This window comes from Dipodomys spectabilis, unplaced genomic scaffold (assembly GCF_019054845.1).
Source record: "Dipodomys spectabilis isolate Male_0828 unplaced genomic scaffold, ASM1905484v1 ptg000273l, whole genome shotgun sequence".
Lineage (NCBI taxonomy): Eukaryota > Metazoa > Chordata > Mammalia > Rodentia > Heteromyidae > Dipodomys > Dipodomys spectabilis.
In genome coordinates, this window is record NW_024870950.1 from 10,141,894 (window position 1) to 10,160,676 (window position 18,783).

The 18,783-nt window shown below is 45.4% G+C and overlaps 1 protein-coding gene across 3 annotated transcripts in view; it reads left to right on the forward strand.

Annotated features, from left to right (window-relative positions):
* Nucleotides 1–3,451: 3,451 nt before the first annotated feature.
* The window catches only part of Cmtm4 (CKLF like MARVEL transmembrane domain containing 4), a 66,727-nt gene continuing 51,395 nt past the window's right edge, over nucleotides 3,452–18,783 (forward strand). For 2 of the 3 annotated variants that reach the window (XR_006150861.1, XR_006150862.1), the window contains exon 1: nucleotides 3,491–3,711. Coding sequence is in view for 1 of the 3 variants with exons in the window: in XM_042700703.1 (XP_042556637.1) it covers nucleotides 3,526–3,711 (186 nt within the window). In the remaining 2 variants the exon portion in view is untranslated. Of the gene's footprint in view, nucleotides 3,712–18,783 lie in introns of all 3 variants that reach the window. The other variant, XM_042700703.1, reaches the window with a different exon arrangement.

Below are 18,783 nucleotides of genomic sequence, written 5' to 3' on the forward strand. Positions count from 1 at the left end.
AGGACCAGATCCTGGAATGGGGCCTGTCTAAGCACTGCCTTCTTCTCTATCACTTATTGGCTTTGCTTTGTTTTTAGCATTCAGACACCTGGAGGTACAGTTATCATCAGAGATGTATTACAATTCAATGCCAAGGAAGGGACCATGATGCCAGGTTTTGTCTATTTAAGGATCTATGTGGGATCCCCAACAACACTTTTTGGAAGTCTGTGAACTTCCGTTAAAATGCAGAAGAGAAAAATTTGAGTCTGTCTCTGGACCTAAAAATAAATGTAGGCAAGTGGCCAGGAAGAGAGAGAACAGTTAATAAGTACTAGAGGGGAGCTTCCAATCTGGCTTCTGCTCCATCCATCGCCTGCACAGAAGCCAGGGGGAGCGGCTCACAAGGCAGGCCTCCCGGGGCTGATCTAGTGCTAAACCCTCTTCCGTTTGGAACTCACAACCCAAGAGTCAGCCCAACATGGCCCGGGCTGACTTTCAGCCCAGAATTCTGCACTTGAGTCTCTTCAGTGGGTTTTGCTGTGTTTGCCTTTGGGCTTCTGCACATCATTCCCTCTGTCCAGAATATATGTCCAACATTCCACAACTCTCACCATCCTGCCATTCATATTTCAGATCTCATCTGGAATTCTTATCCATAGATTCAATTAAATCTTTTAGTGGCAATTCATATATCATCACGAACATCCTCCTTCATCCAGCAGCATTCAGTACCTTCTCTGCACTCATTGCTAAAGCAGTTTCAAGGAGTTTCCATACTTGCTTTCTGTGCTGTCTCTGCTGACAGAGATTGTGTCTGCCTTGCTTACCACTGACTCCTGAGATTCTGTGTGTGTGTATGTGAGAGAGAGAGAGACAGAGACAGACAGAGAGACAGAGACATAGAGAGAGACAGAGACAGAAAGAGACAGACAGAGACAGAGCGAGAGAGCGCGAGCGAGAGAAAGAGAGAGAGAGAGAGAGAGAGCGCACAGGTGCTTGCCAGTTCCCAGTCTTGAACTTAGGTCTTAAACTTTTTTTGGGGGGGTCCTGCCCAGGCCCAGAGTTCAGGCTCCACGACTGGACCCTCCCCCCTCAAAAAAAAACAAAACTTTGGGCTGGGAAAGTGGCTCAGTGGTAGAGTGCTTGCCTTGCATGCATGAGGCCCTGGGTTCGATTCCTAGCACCACATAAGCAAAAAGAAAAAAGCCGGAAGTGGTGCTGTGGCTCAAGTGGTAGAGCGCTAGCCTTGAGTTGAAGAGCTGAGGGACAGCGTCCAGACCCAGAGTTCAGGCCCCACAACCGGACCAAAAAAAAAAAAGAAAAGAAAAGAAAAAAAAAAAAAAAGAAAAAAAAACTTTTTGTACTGGTGCTGAGGCTTGAACTCAGGGCCTGGGCTCTGTCACTTTGTTTTCTCCCCTCAAGGCTAGCACTCTTCCACCTGAGCCACAGCTCCACTTCTGGCTTTTTGCTGGGTAATTGTAAATAAGAGTCTCATGGACTATTTCCTGCGTGGGCTGGCTTCCAACTGTGATCCTCCGGGTCTCAAGCCTCCTGAGTATTAGGATTACAGGCATGAGCCACTAGTACCATGGGGTGCCACCCATTTCTTTCTTTCTTTCTTCCTTTTCCTCCCTCCCCCCTCCCTCCCTCCCTCTCTCTTCCCCCCCCTCTGTCTCTCTCTCTCTCTTTCTCTCTTTCTTTTTTCTTTCTTTTTGCCAGTCTGGGGCTTGAACTCAGAGCCTTGGCACTATCCTTGAGCTTCTTTTGCTCAGGGTTAGCACTCTGCCACTTGAGCCGCAGCACCACTTCTGGCATTTTTTGTTTATATGGTACTGGGGAATTGAACCCAGGGATTCATGCATGTTAAGCAAGCACTCTACCACTAAGCCACATTCCCCACCCATCTGTCACCCATTTCTGAGCCTTTTGTTCTGAGATACAAACAGAGTACATTTCAGCCTTTTTCATTGCCAGTTTAAGGTTTAGCTTTCTTGGATATATTACATGAATTACCCAGTGCTTCCCAGCTTCTAATATTTTGTTGTGATTGTCTCCTTTCCCATTCTTTGTCTCTGTTGTTTTATATCTTAAAAAAAAAAATCCCTAAAGGGAGTGGAGCTGTAGCTCAAAATGGAGCACTAGCCTTGAGCAAAAGAGCACAGGGACAGTGCCCAGATCCTGAGTTCAAGCCCCACAACCACCCCACCCCCCAATCCCTATAGCTGTCATTTCACTGGAATTTTTGGAGAAAACAGAAATCAGAGCTTATGTCCAACCATTCAACCTGTCACCTTAAAGTGACATTCTTCAATTCTTAGCATATTTCCTGACTTATGGTAGAAGCCCAATAAATATGTAGTTGATCAAATAAAGTCACTGCTCTTCCATCTTTGAAAAATAGTTTGTGTGTGTGTGTGTGTGTGTGTGTGTGTGTGTGTCTGGACAAGCCACTTTCCTGTGGGGGCTGTAGGGTCCTCTCATGCAAAACAGCAGCAATAATGCCCCGCTGTCAGAGCGGGGTACCATAGAGAATGAGGTTGTCTATATTTCTGGTGTGGAACAGTTTGAAATCAAAGCAACAATTCTTAGAAAGTTAGTGTTTTATTTAAGCTTAAAATTAGCCTTCACACTTGAATTGCAAATTTGTCCCTAATTAATGCCTTCAGGGCAAAATCCAAGTTTCACCGGGCTTGATGCTTAGGCAGAGGCAGAGGTACTAAAACCCTTTGCAACAGGGAGCAGACACTGGCTTTAGTCTGAGCTCGAATCCCTGCTTGAACAGGCCAAGGGGTCCAGAGCTTCCCCAGATACTTGTGTGGATCCTGCAGACTGGGAGCCTGGGCTTCTCTGCTGGCCGCTGCTCTCTGGGCCGCAGAACCAACTTACCGCAGAAGAGGAGTCACACACGCCCAGGCTGGGCTCTGCACGGGGGTGGCCCAGGCGACCTGGATCCACCCCATCCTACCAAAGAGAAACTGAGGCAGAGCCATCGGGGAGGGGGAGAGCAACGCCATGCCTCCCCAGACCCCTTCAACATTTCCTCAAGCCTCTGTCTTCGGGTCTGAAGGTGTTCAGACTTTCCGGACCTTGCCTTTTCCAGCCCGGACCGCTGACGCCCACCAGTAGCGCAGCCAGGCGCAGGTGAAGGCGAGTAGAGGGCGGGACTTAAGCAAGGGCGGGGCGGGGCGCGGCGCGCGTAACCACGCCCAGACCACGCCCCTCCCCTCGCGGGGCCGCGGAGCGCCGCCGAGCGGCCGGCTGGCGGTTCTCGCTCCGCCCCCTCCGGGCCGGCGCGCGGCTCCCGCCTCCTTCCCTCGGCGCCCGCTCCCGCCCCCCTTCCTTTCCGCTGCCGAGGCGGCGGGAGCCGAGCCCGGGCGGACCGAGCCGGGGCCGCTGTGCAGAGGGCGCTGAGGCAGCGGCGGGGCGGGCCGCGGCGGGCAGTCAGGCGGCGGCGGCGATGCGGCGGCCCCGCTGAGCCCGCCCGCTCCTGGCGCCGGGGGGGCCGGGCGTGAGCGCGCGAGGCGGCCCGGGCCGGGCGGCAGCATGCGGAGCGGCGAGGAGCTGGACGGCTTCGAGGGCGAGGCCTCGAGCACCTCCATGATCTCGGGCGCCAGCAGCCCGTACCAGCCCACCACCGAGCCGGTGAACCAGCGCCGAGGGCTGGCCGGCCTGCGCTGCGACCCCGACTACCTGCGCGGCGCGCTCGGCCGCCTCAAGGTCGCCCAAGTGGTAGGTGCCGGAAGGGGGGGCCCAGGTGCGGGCGGGCGGGCGGCCTAGCCCGCGCCCTCCCGCCGCGCACCCGCGCCCTCTCGCCCCGGGGCGCGGGCCCCGCCGGCCTCCGCATCCCTCCCCCCCCCCCCCCCCGTGCCCGTCCCCCTCTCCTCCCGGGTCTCCGGCCTTTCTCGCGTCTCTGGGGACCCCACCCTTTCCCGCTCTGCCGCCTCAGGTGTGCCCCCGACCTGCACACCTGCCCCCGGGCCTACCTGCCCTCTCCCGCGTTCTTCACCTGGCTTGGCGGGCGTGCGCAGCGGACACAGGCAGGGCTCGGACACAGGCAGGGGTCGTGCTGTTTCCGGGGCCGCTCCTGGGCTCAGCAACTTGTGGCTGCTTCACTGGAGCCCGCTCCACCCCGCAGATGGCCCTTGTCTGTCTTTGCAGAGGCTGGGGGGGCTGTGGCTTGGTTTCCCTCCCTGGAAGCTTAGCAGGGTGCCCGGGCATATGGTGGACTTTGAATAAGTATGCGTTGGATGGAGGCGTGTAACTCAGATGCTCTGGGAGAATCCAGATTGCCCACAAAGGGTCCAGCTTATTCTGCCGAGTCCACCAGCATCCCAAAGTCCTTCACCCCAGCGCGGTGGCTGGCTGGCACTGCCCGATTGGTACTCAGAGTTAAGTCACTCCGGGAGGGTGGCCAGTTTTGGAGGTACCAGAAATAGGAAACCCTCTGTGGGGCTTGTCTATAATAAAGCTCAGTTCTCAGAGGAGTTTTTGGCCTCAGGGATGTTGAAGGCCGGAGTCCTATCAGTCCTTATTTCCTCTTGGAGCCGTAGCTTAGCACTGTTGTGGACAAGGCATGCCCCAGGTCAGAAAAACCTGAGTGTTTCCAACATTTCCAATTGCAGGTAGGCCTTTCTCCCAGGCCCAGCCTGAAAACTTTATAGACTTCTTCAGCAGCCAGGGAAGCCATTTGCAGGGACCTGCAATCAGATATGTGCATTCTATCTCGTGAAGCGTTCTCCCATTGTGCTTATTTGAGTGCCTATATAACCATTTTCTTGGGAATAATACTGTGCATGGCCACCCTTTAAATAAAGGTCCCAATGTTTGTACATCGTGGAAGCACTGTGTTTTTATCTTTTGGATGGAAAGCTTGTTCTGCTGGTTGGTGGAGGGTATTTTTTGAAGGGCTTTAAGTAATGATAAATGGAACAGGTTACCTGTCTTTAGAATCTTGAACTGACCATAATCCAGTAAAATGGAACGTTCTCAAAGATGTGTTAGTTCTTTGGTTAGGCATTGCTGTTAGCAAGAATGGAGGAGGTGTGTATGGGAAATGGAGTTTGTAATCACATTTTAAGGGAGATAGCTAGGCAGTATACAGATAATCAGAAATGAATAAGGGCAGGACTGAACTTGGACCTAAGTGGAGTGTAAGGACTTGTCAGACACATGTCTTGCTTTACTCTGTGGGCTTTGGAAAGGGAATAGAACTGCTGGTGAACTCAGACTTGCCATTCAAAAGATCAGGTAAAAGAATTGAAATCCAAAGCATAGGCTAATTCAAAAAGTAAAATAAAAAATGAAAAAATTGAAATCTGGTAATTTGTACAAAATGTTGTCAGCTCATTGCTAGAACTTTTTTTCACCAGTGTGTGGTCAGGGCTGGAGGCAGTGGTATTATTTACCTTTTGCAAAGCTACTACTATGTTTAGAGCTTCACTTTTCATGTGGGAGAAAAGGCCAGTCTATAAAATCTCTCCTAACTGCTTTTGAGGCCAGCCTATTAAATCTTTCTTACCTGCTATTTATCTAATCTCTAGATTAATATTGAGAGATTATACACCCTTGGGCAAGTGAGGTAAAGGACTCAACTGAAGGGTGTGGCAACCTTGATTTAAAAAAAAAAATCAAGGTTTTCAGGAGGAATGCTCTCTACCTCCAAATATAAAAATTTGAAGAAAGTGGACTCTAAACTTAAACTGGGAAATATGTCATCAAGAAGATAGTTCTAGGGGGTTACAAAGCTCAAAAACACATCAAACAACTTATTTTTCCATTAAAGTTGACTTTTGAAAGGTTAATCTTGGACTGGATGTGTGGCTTAGTGATAGAGTGCTTGCCTAGCATGCAGGAAGCCCTGGGTTCTATTCCTCAGTACCACATAAACAGAAAAAGACAGAAGTGACACTGTGGTTCAGGCGGTAGAGTGCCAACCTTGAGCAAAAGAATCTAGGGACAGTGCCTAGATTCTGAGTTCAGGCTCCAGGACTGGCCAAAAAAAAAAAGGTTCTGTCTGTCTGTCTGTCTTTCTCCAGCTCTAGGGCTTGAACTCAGCTCCAGAATGCTGTCCCTGAGCCTCTTCGTGCTCAAGGCTAGGGCTCTACCACTTGAGCCATAGAACTACTTCTGACTTTTTCTGAGTAGCTTATTGGAGATGAGATCTAATGGACTTTTCTTCCTGGGCTGGCTTCAAACTGTGATTCTCAGATCTCAGCTTCCTGAGTAGCTAGGATTACAGACATGAGCCACACCAATGCTTGGCTATATTTTTTGGTGGTATTGCATTTGAAGTCAGGGCCTTGAACTTGTTTGGAGCTCTTCTGCTTGAGTGACACACCCAGCCATTTTTGCTTTATTTTTCAGATAGGGTCTTACTTTTTACTGGAGTTGGGCTGGACTTTGATTGTCCTATTTATACTTTCAGTATAGCTGAGGTGACAGGTGCATACAACTACACCTAGTTGTTTTTTTTTAATTGTTTGAAATGGGGCCTTTTTGCTGAGGCTGCCCTTGAATCCTGATTCTCCTAAGTAGCCAAGTGTCCCAAGGTTTAGTTTTATAGACATTTGTTTTGGTAGTGTGTGGCCTATTGCAACCTGTACATGTTTGTTGTCCCTGCTGCATCCAATATACCAGCAGCTATTGCCCTGTCTGAGAGAGCTTCAGTGGCTTCAGTCCAGGATCTTTGGGACATAATTTGGATTTTAACAAGATTCTCCAGATGATCCACATGCATAGTAAAATTTAAGACTTATCTGTCTATATTGTTTTAGTGTTTAAAAAAAAAACAAATCCACACTGGTGCTAACAATAAATCATCTATCTGAACCATTCATAATAGTCAACCTCAAAGCTGAGAATTTTCTCTGAAAGGATCTATTTTTCCCTTCCTTCCTTCCTTCCTTCCTTCCTTCCTTCCTTCCTTCCTTCCTTCCTTCCTTTCTTTCTTTCTTTCTTTCTTTCTTTCTTTCTTTCTTGTCTTCGTGGGCCTTGAACTCTGGGCTTGGTCACTGTCCCTGGGCTCTTCAGCTCAAGGCAAGTGCTCTACTGCTTGAGCCACAGCACCAGTTCTGGTTTTCTGAGTGGTTTATTGGAAATAAGAGTCTCATGGACTTTCCTGCCGGGGCTGGCTTTAAACCAAGATCCTCAGATCTCAGCCTGCATAGTAGCTAGGATTATAGGCATGAGCACCAGCTCCAGGCTGAAAGGATCTATTATCTCCCTCAAAAGATTGAGAATATGATAATTATAAATAGTAGCACCTCAGTCTTTGAGCACTGCCTAACCACTGTCTCTAATCTGTAATCCTAGCTATTCTGGAGGCTGAGATCTGAGATCCCAGTTTAAATCCTGCAGCCAAGTCTTATCTACAATTAACTACCAAAAAAACAGAAGTAGATCTGTGGCTCAAATGTTAGAGTAGCCTGCCTTGAGGGAAAAAGCTAAGATACAGCACTTAGACCCTCAGTTCACGCTCTGGTACTGGCTAAAAAATAAAAAAAATTTAAAAAAATGTTAGCTCTCATAATTGCTGATTAACAGAAGTATAGTAGAACTGTCACCTCAAACTATAATTACATATATATGAGTTACATATAGTTTACATTTTAGAATGGATTGTTTTTTAGTAGTAAAACTGATCTGAAATATTATAACAAATTGTTAAGTGATATTGCATAGTTTATGTCTTTACCAAATGATACCTAGACCTATCTCTTAGTTGGGGAGAATGTCCACAATTGTTTATATCAAACAATAAATGTGTGTGTACTTTTTGTGGAAAAAGAGTTGCTTTTGACAACTGATTTAAGTAACCTTTCTTCTTATGACTATGAATCCTGTGAGAGCATTTGGTTTTTAAGTTCTTAGACACCATTGGCCTTTTGCTTATTGTTATTATATATGTGTATAATCAACTTGATTGAAGCAGTTTGCTCTTGGTGAGTGGGCAAACTATCCTGTACACCATGATTTGGAAGCATGCTTTGGATGGACAAGAGTCTTTAAAACAGTAGCCACAGTAGCATCATGTAGTAAGTGGCTGTTCTGCTCTTGTCATCCCAGTTGTGGATGATGAGACTTAGGCATGAAGATTGTTGAGGTGTTCAGGACCTGAACCCTGGCTGCTGGAGTTGGGACTTGCTTTCAGTTGTTCTTTCCTGCCTCCTGACACCTAGATTTGAGTACAGACATGCTGACCAGAGGCAGCTTGGTTTCTTATGGGTAAATACTTAGAAGGAAGAGTTTTTGCTTCTGTGTAGGCAGTGTGCTTGTTCCTAGGCCTGTGGTACTGCCACTTCACCTGGTGGGCCCGCTCCCCTTCTCAAAGGCATTCCAGTCCCTAGAAGACCTCTCATGAAGCTCTGGTTGCTTCACCTCTTTTTACTGAGCCTCTCCCATGCCCAGCTGACCTTCTAACAAGGCCTTTGTTTAGTACCTTTTATGACATGAGTAATAGGAGATGCTTCAATTAAAATTTTAGCTGTACGAACTTTGATATCTCTTTAACCCCTTAAGTTCTAGCATCCTCAGTAGTGAAATGTGGCACTGGTGGCTCACACTTATAATCTTACTATGTATGCAGGAGGCTGAGGTCTGAGGACTGAGGTTTGAAGCTATCCTGCGTAGAAAGGTCTATGAGACTCTTATCTTTAAATAACCACCCAAAAGCCAGAAATGGAGTTATAGCTCAAATGGTAGTATGCCAGCCTTGAGCAGAAAAGCTCAGAGACAGTGTACCCAGATCTCGAGTTCAAAGCCCTAGCATTGGCATGCATGCGCATGCCACACAGTCTAATGTGGGTGGTAGTGACTAAATGATCATTTTAGGAATTGTAAGAATTAAGGTGTTAAAGTAACCTGAGGTAACATGACAAATTTGAGTGTATGTATGTGTGTGTGTGTGTGTGTGTCTGTCTGTCTGTCTGTCTGTCTGTCTGTGTCTGTGTCTGTCTGTCTGTCTGTCTGTCTGTGTTTTCAGTTTTGGAGTTTAAACCTCAGAGCCTTGCGCTACCTTGGCTAGCTTGCTCAGTTGGCACTTTACCACTTGAGCCATATTCCCAACCCTGCTTCTTTTTGGTTATTTTGGAGATGTAATCTTTTAGACTTTTCTGTCCATGCTGGCTTTCAACCAAGATCCTCCAGATCTTAACCTCCTAGGTATCTAGGAGCTACCAGCATTCAGCTGAGTATTTCCATTTTTAGAGGTGGATAGTGGGTTTCTGTTCTTTCATGGAACCTTGTCAGTTTTATATCTCAAATCAGCCCACACAATCCCTGACCATTTTATTGCCCTCTGGAGGATGTGCTGGGAGATGACAGTAAAAAACAAAAATAAAAGCAAAAACACCCCACTTGAATTTTGCTAAAGTCTAGTGTGAGCTTAAAATTAAAAAAAAATGATATACCACATAAAAATAGCCATATTTCCAAAGTAACAGCTTTGATAAATGAGTAGCAGGAGACAGAGCTGGAGGCTTATCAGTCCCATAGCCTCTCAACTGTGCTGAGGAGGGGCTGGGGCAGCGCAGGTTCACTTGAGTCAGACTTGACTTCCTGCTTCTGAAGCACCGGTGAAAAAACTAGGCACACCTTTGTCCCAGGCAAACAGAATGACTCCGTTAAAGCATGGGGTGTTTGTGTTGAAGATTCCCTTGTATTCCTGGCTCTGCCTGTCCCTGGTGTTCAGGACACATGGTGGGAGGGAAGCAGAGGGCTGCACTGCATTGGCTTCTCTGGTCTGCCGACAGTGTGGCTTCTTCTAAAGCTAGAAGATTGTGGACTTCTGAATCAAGGCTTGGAATTGAATGATTTCTAGCTGGAAAGCAAAGTTAGAACTACTTCTGAATTTTTTTTTTTTTTTTTTTGGAGGGTCCGGTTGTGGGGCCTGAACTCTGGGCCTGGGCGCTGTCCCTCAGCTCTTCAGCTCAAGGCTAGCACTCTACCACTTGAGCCACAGCGCCACTTCCGGCTTTTTTCTTTTTTCTTATGTGGTGCTGAGGAATTGAACCCAGGGCCTCATGCATGCAAGGCAAGTGCTCTACAACTGAGCCACCTTCCCAGCCCCTAAAATCTTTTTTTTTTTTTTTTGGTTGGTCGGTTGTGGGGCTTGAACTCGGTTTGGGTGCTGTCCCTGCGGCTCTTCAGCTCAAAGCGAGCACTCTATCGCTTGAGCCACAGCACCACTTCCTACTTCTGAATTTTTTTTTTTAATTTTTTATTGTAAAGATACTATACAGAGGGTTACAGTTACATGAGTAAGGTAATGAGTACACTTCCTATTGAGCATTGTTACCCCTTCCATTGTTTTCCCCCTACCATCCCTTCCCTCCCTACCTTCCCCGAGGTTCTTTTACTTCTGAATTTTTATGGTAATTAAAAATAATAAGATTAAACCAGGTGCTGGTAGCTCATGCCTATACTCCTAGCTTCTTAGGAGGTTGATCAGAGGATTGCTATATGAAGCCAGCTTGGGCAGGGAAATCTGTGACACTCTACCTCCAATTAACCCCAGCCCCCAAGCCCCCACAAAACACAAAAACCCGAAGTTGAGCTGTGAGTCAAGTGTTAGAGCACTAGTCTTCTGCAAAAAAATGCTCAGGGACAGTGTCTAGTCCCTGAGTTTAAACCCTAGGTCTGGCACCAAAAAAAAAAAAAGTTGTTATCCAAGATTTTAGGATGAGTGTAGATTACATGTCTGTCTTACAAGACCTAGTAAAGACTGGTCAAGAAAACATAATAGACTGTATAGTTTTCTTCCTGAACACAGACACCGAAATCCTCAGCAAAATAATAGTAAACCAAACCCAGCAGTTGTATAATGAGAATATCCCAGGAACAAAAAACTCATGGTATTTAAAAAAATCAATAGATGTACTCCACTTTATTAACTGATGGAAGGAGAGAAAATGTGATTGATATAGGGAGACATGCTGGACAGGATTTACTCATTGCTGTTCACAGACTTGGAAGGGAAGAGACCTTATTTAACTTGGAAAAATACCATTACCAAATCCTACAGCTCTCATTCTCCTGGTTGGGAAAGAATGAATGGGAATGGTGGTGATAGTGATGGTCACCACTGACCACCAAAATCAACATCATAGCTGGCACTGGTGGCTCACGCCTGTAATACTAGCTACTCAGAGGCTGGGATCTGAGAGTCACAGTTTATAGCCAGCCCGGGCAGGAAAGTACATGAGACTCTTATCCCCAGAAAATGGAAGTGGTGCTCTCTCAAGTGGTAGAGCACTAGCCTTAAGCAAAAAGAAACTCAGGGACAGTGCCCAGGCTGAGTTCAAGCCCCAGGACCAGGGGAAAAGATCAACATCATACTGAAAGCTCTAGCTGGTACAAGAAAAAAAGTAGAAGTGTACATACCTGAAAGGAAGAGACCGAACTGTTCTTATTTGGAAGTTGCATGGGTATCTGTATACATAATCCCATGGTAATCTTTAAGAAGCTAGAATTAATAAGCATTGGTGTCTCACACCTAATCCTAGCTACTCAAGAGGCTGAGATCTGAGGGTTGAGGTATCAAGCTAGCACAGGGAAGTCCATGAAGCTCTTATCTCTAATGAATCAGGAAAAAGCGGGAAGTAGAGTTGTGGCTCAAGTGTTAGAACACCAGCCTTGAGTAAAAAAGCTAAAGAACAGCACCCAGGACCTGTACAAAAAAAAGTTAGAGCTAATAAATGACTTAGCACAGTTGTATTATATAAGATCAACACAGAAAGGCAGCCATATTTCTAGGTGGCTCAGTGGTAGAGTGCTTGCCTTGCATGCATGAGGCCCTGGGTTTGATTCCTCAGCACCACATAAGCAGAAAAAGTTGGAAGTGGCGCTGTGGCTTAAGTGGTAGAATGCTAGCCTTGAGCTGAAATGCTGAGGGATAGCACCCCAGGCCCAGAATTCAGGCCCCATAACTGACCCCCCCCAAAAAAAAATCTGTATTCTACCAGAAGACCACTGGGAGCATTAAAAAACAATGTTGATTTTGGTACTGGGGATTTAACTCAGAACCTTATGGCTTACTAGCAAATGCTATACCACTTGAACCATGCCCTAGTCTAAAACAATTGAAATAACCCAATAAGAGCTGGAATAGCTCTGAAAATAATGAAATACATATACATTGTGTTCATGGATAGGACAGCTCAGTGTAGTTAAATCATCAATTCTCTACATAGGATATATAGTTAACACAATCCCCAAATCTTGACCAGATTAAAGTTAAGAATGGTCCTCCAGGCAGAGGCAGCAACATGACTGCCTATAGGTGTGTGTGTGTGTGTGTGTGTGTGTGTGTGTGTGTGTGTGTGTGTGTGTGTGTGTGTGTATTTTGGGTGGGGTAGTAGAGGTAGCAACATGACTGCCTATAGAGGGGTGTGTGTGTGTGTGTGTGTGTGTGTGTGTGTGTGTGTGTGTGTGTGTGTATTTTGGGTGGGGTAGTGGGAGGTGTTTCCAGAGAAAGTGGACTTTGTGTCTCTTATCAGCCATGAGATTGGCAGGTCATTTATTCACCTGAGGCCACCCTAGATCTCCTTCAATTTGTGCCAGTGAGCCTCCTACAAAGTCCTCAGCTCAGAGTCACTCACATTCCACATCATCAAAACAGTTTTTGTTCTTGCTGTGATCTGGATGCTGTTCTCTCAATTTATAAACTAGAATCTAATAATAGTTAGTGAAATAATGTAAGAGGTGGGAGTCCCAGCCAACATGGTGGCACACAATGGTAGTCCAGCACTTGGGAAGTGAAAGCAGGAAGATTTCAAATGTGAGGCTATCCATACGAGACCTGGGCTACACAAGAACTGTCTCCAAAAAAAAAAAAAACAAGGCATGGTGGTTCTTGCCTATAATTCCAACTACTTGGGAGGCAGAGATAAGAGGATCATGATTAAAGACCATTCTGGGCAAAGCTGGGTGTAGTGAGGAATACTTGAGCAGTAGAAATAGAAGGACTGCATCCTGAGGCTGGTGGATAAAAGCAAGAAACCCTATCTGAAAAAACAACTAGAAAAGGATGAGGGCATTTCATTTAATACCCTGAGTTAACTCCAGTATTGCTGAATAAAAACAGTAAGAAACAAAAAGAAGTGAAACATTTTGTAAAATATATAACATTAAATTGAATAGAAGTGCCTTCTATTTAAAAGTTCCTAAAACATGCTGGGCGCCGATGGCTCACGCCTGTAATCCTAGCTACTCAGGAGGTTGAGATCTGAGGATCATGGTTCAAAGCCAGCCCTGGCAGGAAAGTCCATGATACTTATCTCCAATAAACCACTAGTAAACTGGAAGTGGCACTGTTGCTCAAGCGGTAGAGCACTTGCCTTGAGCTGAAGAGCGCAGTGATAGCACCCAAGCCTAGAGTTCAAGCCCCACGACTGACCAAAAAATATATATAAATAAATAAAAAATAAAAGTTCCTAAAACATTACCTGTTACTAGTTCTACCTTAGTGTGGATTAGTCTTGAAGCAGATATACTAACCATAATCTTTAATTCACCTTTTGCTATGTTCCATACTTATATTTTGCTATGTTCCTTCTTTATATTTTGGAGCATGATTTAGATAATACAGACCACTTAGCAAACCTGAAGCTTAAGCTTCCTTTCAGAACATTTTCCTGTAATAAATCAGCATCCAGCATAGTAGCTGGTATTTCGTAAGTGTGGATGCCAGTGGGAAACACCTTCTATTTCAAGGGGTTTTTAATTTATTAATTAAAAACTTTTGAGTGCTGTCTTTGCAGTGGCTGTCAGAGTTGCCCTGGTGGCAGGACCCCACATCCAGGCTCCAGGATCTGCTGTTAGCAAGGCTTCAGTGGTGAAGTCCTCCTGAACAGAACTTGGAGTAGCGCTGGATACGCCTGGGCTGCACCACACCTTGGCCTCCCCATTGGGACAAGGCAATCTCAGGGTGTAATGGGGTTGAGTGTTTTCCACTTCCCGCTTTCTGTTGGCTAATTGGAGATAAGAGTCTCAGGGACTTTGCTGCCTGGGATGAGGCAATTTAATGGCAGCTGGGACTGAGTGTTTTTCATTTCTGGCTTTTTGCTGGTTAATTGGATATGAGAATCCCACTTATATAACTGCCCAGTTGGCTTCAAACTGTGATCCTCAGATCTCAGCTTCCCGAGTAGAGTAGCAAGATTAAGGCATGAGCCATCCGAGCCTGAAATATTTACCATTTTAGGGTTAGGAAACTATCTTGCTTTTAGGCAGTTTAACTTCTTGCTGGGAGATTGTTGTGTGAGGACTTTGTCTTCTGAAGGGGTTAGCCTTCATCCCAGAGCCCCCTTGTATGTGGCCTTGTCTCCTGACCTGCAATGTAGTCGGTCACATGTTCAGAGTGGAGTCCCCTCGTTTCCTATATTTCAGCAAGGATGTGATGGGGAACTGAGAGTTGGAATGAGAGATTGAGTACTAATTATATTTCAAAAGGTCTAATATAAATCATGTTAGGTAGAACAAAGCAAATTTCCTTCCTTTGGGATTTTCTAGTATTATTTCATGTTCATTAGAAGCCTTGTTTAACTTTTTTGGAGGGGATGGGGATTCTGGGGATCAAACCCAGGGCCTCATACATGGTAGTCAAGCACAGTATTATTTGAATCACACTTCATTTTTTTTTTTAATGCTGACTGCTTATATTGGTGAAATTTTATCTCACAATTAAAAATCACTACCAGCCTATAAAACATATCTATCTAGTCGCTGTTAGTGAGATATTTCACCCAGTATTTTCTCACTGAAAGAATGTTTGAGCTGGTCGCCAGTGGCTCATGCCAGTAATCCTAGCTACTAAGGAGGCAGAGATATAGGGATTGTGGTTCAAAGCCAGCCTGGGGTAGAGAAGGTCTGTGAGACTCTTATCTCCAATTAACCATCAGAAAACCAGAAGTGGCGCTGTGGCTCAAGTGGTAGAGTGCTTGACTTGAGCTGAAGAGCTCAGAGACAGCACCCAGGCTCAGAGTTCAAGCCCCACAACAACCAAAAAAAAAAAAAAAGAATGTCCAAATGTGAGCTGCTGTCGTCAGCTTCTTGATAACACTGTTACGTGAATCTTTCTGTGTTTCCATGGTATAATTAAAGAGTTTTGGACATATGCTCTCTGTTTGCATATTTAATGAAGTATCTGAGAAAGCTACTGAGTTCTACTGAGTTCTTACATCTTTTCTGTCTGGAGGTTTGTATTGAGGCTGAGACAGCAAGGTTGTTTTTTGTTTTTTTGGTTTTGTTTTTTGGTGCCAGTCCTGGGGATTGAAGTCAGGGCCTGGACTCTGTCCCTGAGCTTTTTAACTCAAAGCTAGCACTCTACCACTTAAGAATCACAGCTCTGCTTCTGGCTTTTTGGTAGTTAATTGGAAATAAGAGACTCATGGACTTTCTTGCCTGCACTGGCTTTGAACTGCAATCTGAAGATCTCAGTCTCCTGAGTAGCTAGGATTACAGGCTTGAGCCATTGGTACCTGGCTGAGACATTGTTTTGCTGCTCTTATACATTCTGTTTCTGAATATGTTTCTGTGAAAAAGCTAAAAACAGTATCCCAATTCAAGTATTTTCCTCATTTGGAATCTGAATGTCTAACCACTGAACTCTTTTAGTATCCTAGATCAGGCATTCACATTTCTCTATTTTTGCCCTTTGTTCCAGAGTTCTATCATGTTCTAGATGCTGGCAACAAATGAACAGGTGGTTCAGGATTTCAGAGCACATATCCTTCTGTCTTCCTGCTTCCAGTTCAAATACAGATTCTCCTCTATCCTTTTGCTTTTACTTTCTTTTTTCGGATACTGTCTCCTGTGGTTTTACCTGGACCAGCTTTGGTTAAATTGTTATCTTCCCACATTCATTTTGGGAAGGTCTTGTTAACTTTTGCTCTAGCTGGCCTTGAATCACAGTCTTCTTGTCTCTGCTTCCCAATTGGTTGAGAGTATAGATATATTTGTTATGTGCCACCACACCTGGCCCCTTGGTTAACATTGTCCTAATGAATATATATTCTTATCTCATTTGTGGCCCTGGGGTTATTCTTGCATCCGGTACTTCCATCCTAGTGATGACCATTTGGCTCTGCAGTTCAGATCTATGCTTGAGGCCTTCTCTGACAACCATGTCTGGTAGAATATGCCTCAAACTCTATTTTTCCCACACTGCTTTATTATCTTTTTGGTCAAGCAGAGATTGTACTGAATCTCTTTGCTATATACTGATTCTCTTTGTTATGTCCACAGTGTCTAAAACAGTGTCTGGCACATTACAAGGCTCTGAGGAACCTGCAGAATAAACATAGTTACGTGAGAAAGAGAAATCATGGGTTATCAGCATAGTTTGTAAGGCCCAGTGATTTGCAAACAGGGGAATCAGAGAAAATAATACTCCTAAATAAACTACTGGTCTCAGTTTTAAGTGGAAAATGTTGGGGAGAAAGTATGGAGATGAAATGCCATTGTGATGACTTTTTCTTTTTAAACTTTTTACAAAAGTGTGTGTTGCTACTGGGAAACAGAAGCTTTTGCTTAGGAGACAGATTTTTGCAAAAGTGGGGAAAACCATAAGGAGTTTTGCCAAGCATTTTGCTTCGAAAAGTGTAAAATGAAAACCAGGGATCCTGTAATTATTATCGAGGTTGTCTGTTTTCTGATGAACATGTTCAGGGAGGGCTTGCTTCTGTCTTCCAAGCAGGAATCTTTTGAGACTCCCCTCAGAGTAATCATGTACATGGGAAGACAAACTCCAGCTGGCACTGGGGCTGAGGGTCCCAGAGCCCACTGACTACAAGAACGGGAGCTGCGTTCCATGGGGCCTGGTAAGGGGGCAGCTTCCATCTTCAGTGAGGGTTGCAGAGGGACTACATCAGGAATACTGTGGTCCAAAATCTAGTCTCTTGGGGTTGAGGCGTAGCTCTGTGGTAGAGCACGTACCTGGCATGCGCAAGGCCTAGAGTTCACAGATTTTCAAATGAGTGGTTTTGAGAATTGAATGAGTTATCCAACACTTAAATGTTGCAAGTTTAATGGAATCTGGATAGTTGGCTGATTTCTTGATTGCCCTGCAATTTGATGACGGTGCCCGGAAGCCTTCATTTTTGTGGTTTGCCATTTATTCCAGCACAGCTATGAAAAACAGCTTGAGCCTCAAAGATTTTTTGTGCCAGCATAAAAAAGAAAAAGAATACAACACCTCAGGAACAATGGCTGACCAGAGCTGGTGCTCCTTTAGCCTCTCCTTTGTTTTATAGGAAAGGACTCTGACCCCTGGAGAAGTTGTGACTTTCCAGTATGAGGCTAGTTGGTTGGTGGCCCTGAGGCCTGAGCCTTGGGGGCTGGTGTTCCTTCCCTTAGTTTGGGGTAAAGGTTTGATCCTTTCTGTAAAGCTGAATAAGGGACAGTTGTACGAGTTTTGATAATTGTTTGTGTGTTTTTGGTGCTTGGGATGGAAGCCAGAGCCCTGTGCTAGCTGGCCACATGCTCTACCCCTGAGCCACAACACCTGGCGTTTTAATCCTTCTTATCCATTGTAGAGTTATGGGGAGACCATCACATATGAAGAAACTGAGGCATTTTTAGGATAGCAGCTCAGGAGATACCGTGCGGGCTGAGTGGGCAGGATAATTCCCCATCTCACTTATCAATAGTCCTAGTAGAATATGGTTTGGGGGCCGAGAGTGGGAAAACAGCCCTCTCTGGTACTGGTGAGCCGCTGCATGTCTGTGTGTAGTCCTGAAGTGTGGTGATGGTAGGGTGGCACCTGGGATGTGGTTGGCACCAGACAGAGGCTGCACACCCATGCCTCCTCCTTGCCACCTCTGCTAGATGTTTGGGAAACTGCAGCTGCTGGAGATTCAGGGTTGCCATGCTCTTTACAAGCTAAGTCCCCCAGGAATGACTGGTTGCCAGGTTGAAGGAAGCCCAGGGGAGGCCCAACTGTGCTTGTGGAATAGATCCTTTGTGTCCGCCTCCGTGGAGTTCTGTAGGTGATTTGTGATTATCATTAAAAATAAATAAACTATAAATAGATTGATGTTTCTTTGTCCAGATCAGGATAAGTGAAAACAAAGTTTAAAAAATTCTGTTTACAACAGGAAAATGTTTTAATACCTAACATACAGATCAAGACCTACCAAATAGAGAAAATTGCCACATTGCTTCTGAATTATTGTCAGAGAAAGTCCCCAATGTCCTTTTTTTTCCCCCCCAACGTCCTTTTATATGTCACTCCTACCAAGGCCACTTTGTAGAATTGGGAAGGTTGTGCACTGTGCACTTGGTTCATTTGAGAGGATGAGGTCCAGCTTGCATGGAGAGGTTGCCTGTTTGCAATTCATCAGCCTAGAGGGGATGTTTTTTTTTAAGATGGGTTTCACTATGTTTATAGCCCAGGCTGGCTTCACACTCAGTCCTCCTGCCTTAACCTCCAGAATGTTGAGATTATAGGTATGTGCCACCATGTTCAGGATCTATTTCTAATTGACACAAGGTGCTGGATTGGAATTTTACATATGTGTTACATATATATATATATATATATATATATATAAATATGTATATGTGTGTTTCCGTCTACTCCCTCCCTTGCACCCACCCTCCTTCCCTCCTTCCTTCTTTCCCTCCCTCCCTCCCCTTCCTTCCTTCCTTCCTTCCTTCCTTCTTTTCCTTCTTCCCTTCCCATTTCCCTTCCCCCTTCCCCCTCCCTTTCTCCCACCCTTTCCCTCTTTCCCTCCCCTCTCCTTCCCCTTCCCCTTCCTTCTCTCCTCTTCTCTCCCCTCCCCTCCCCTCTCCTTCATTTTTGGG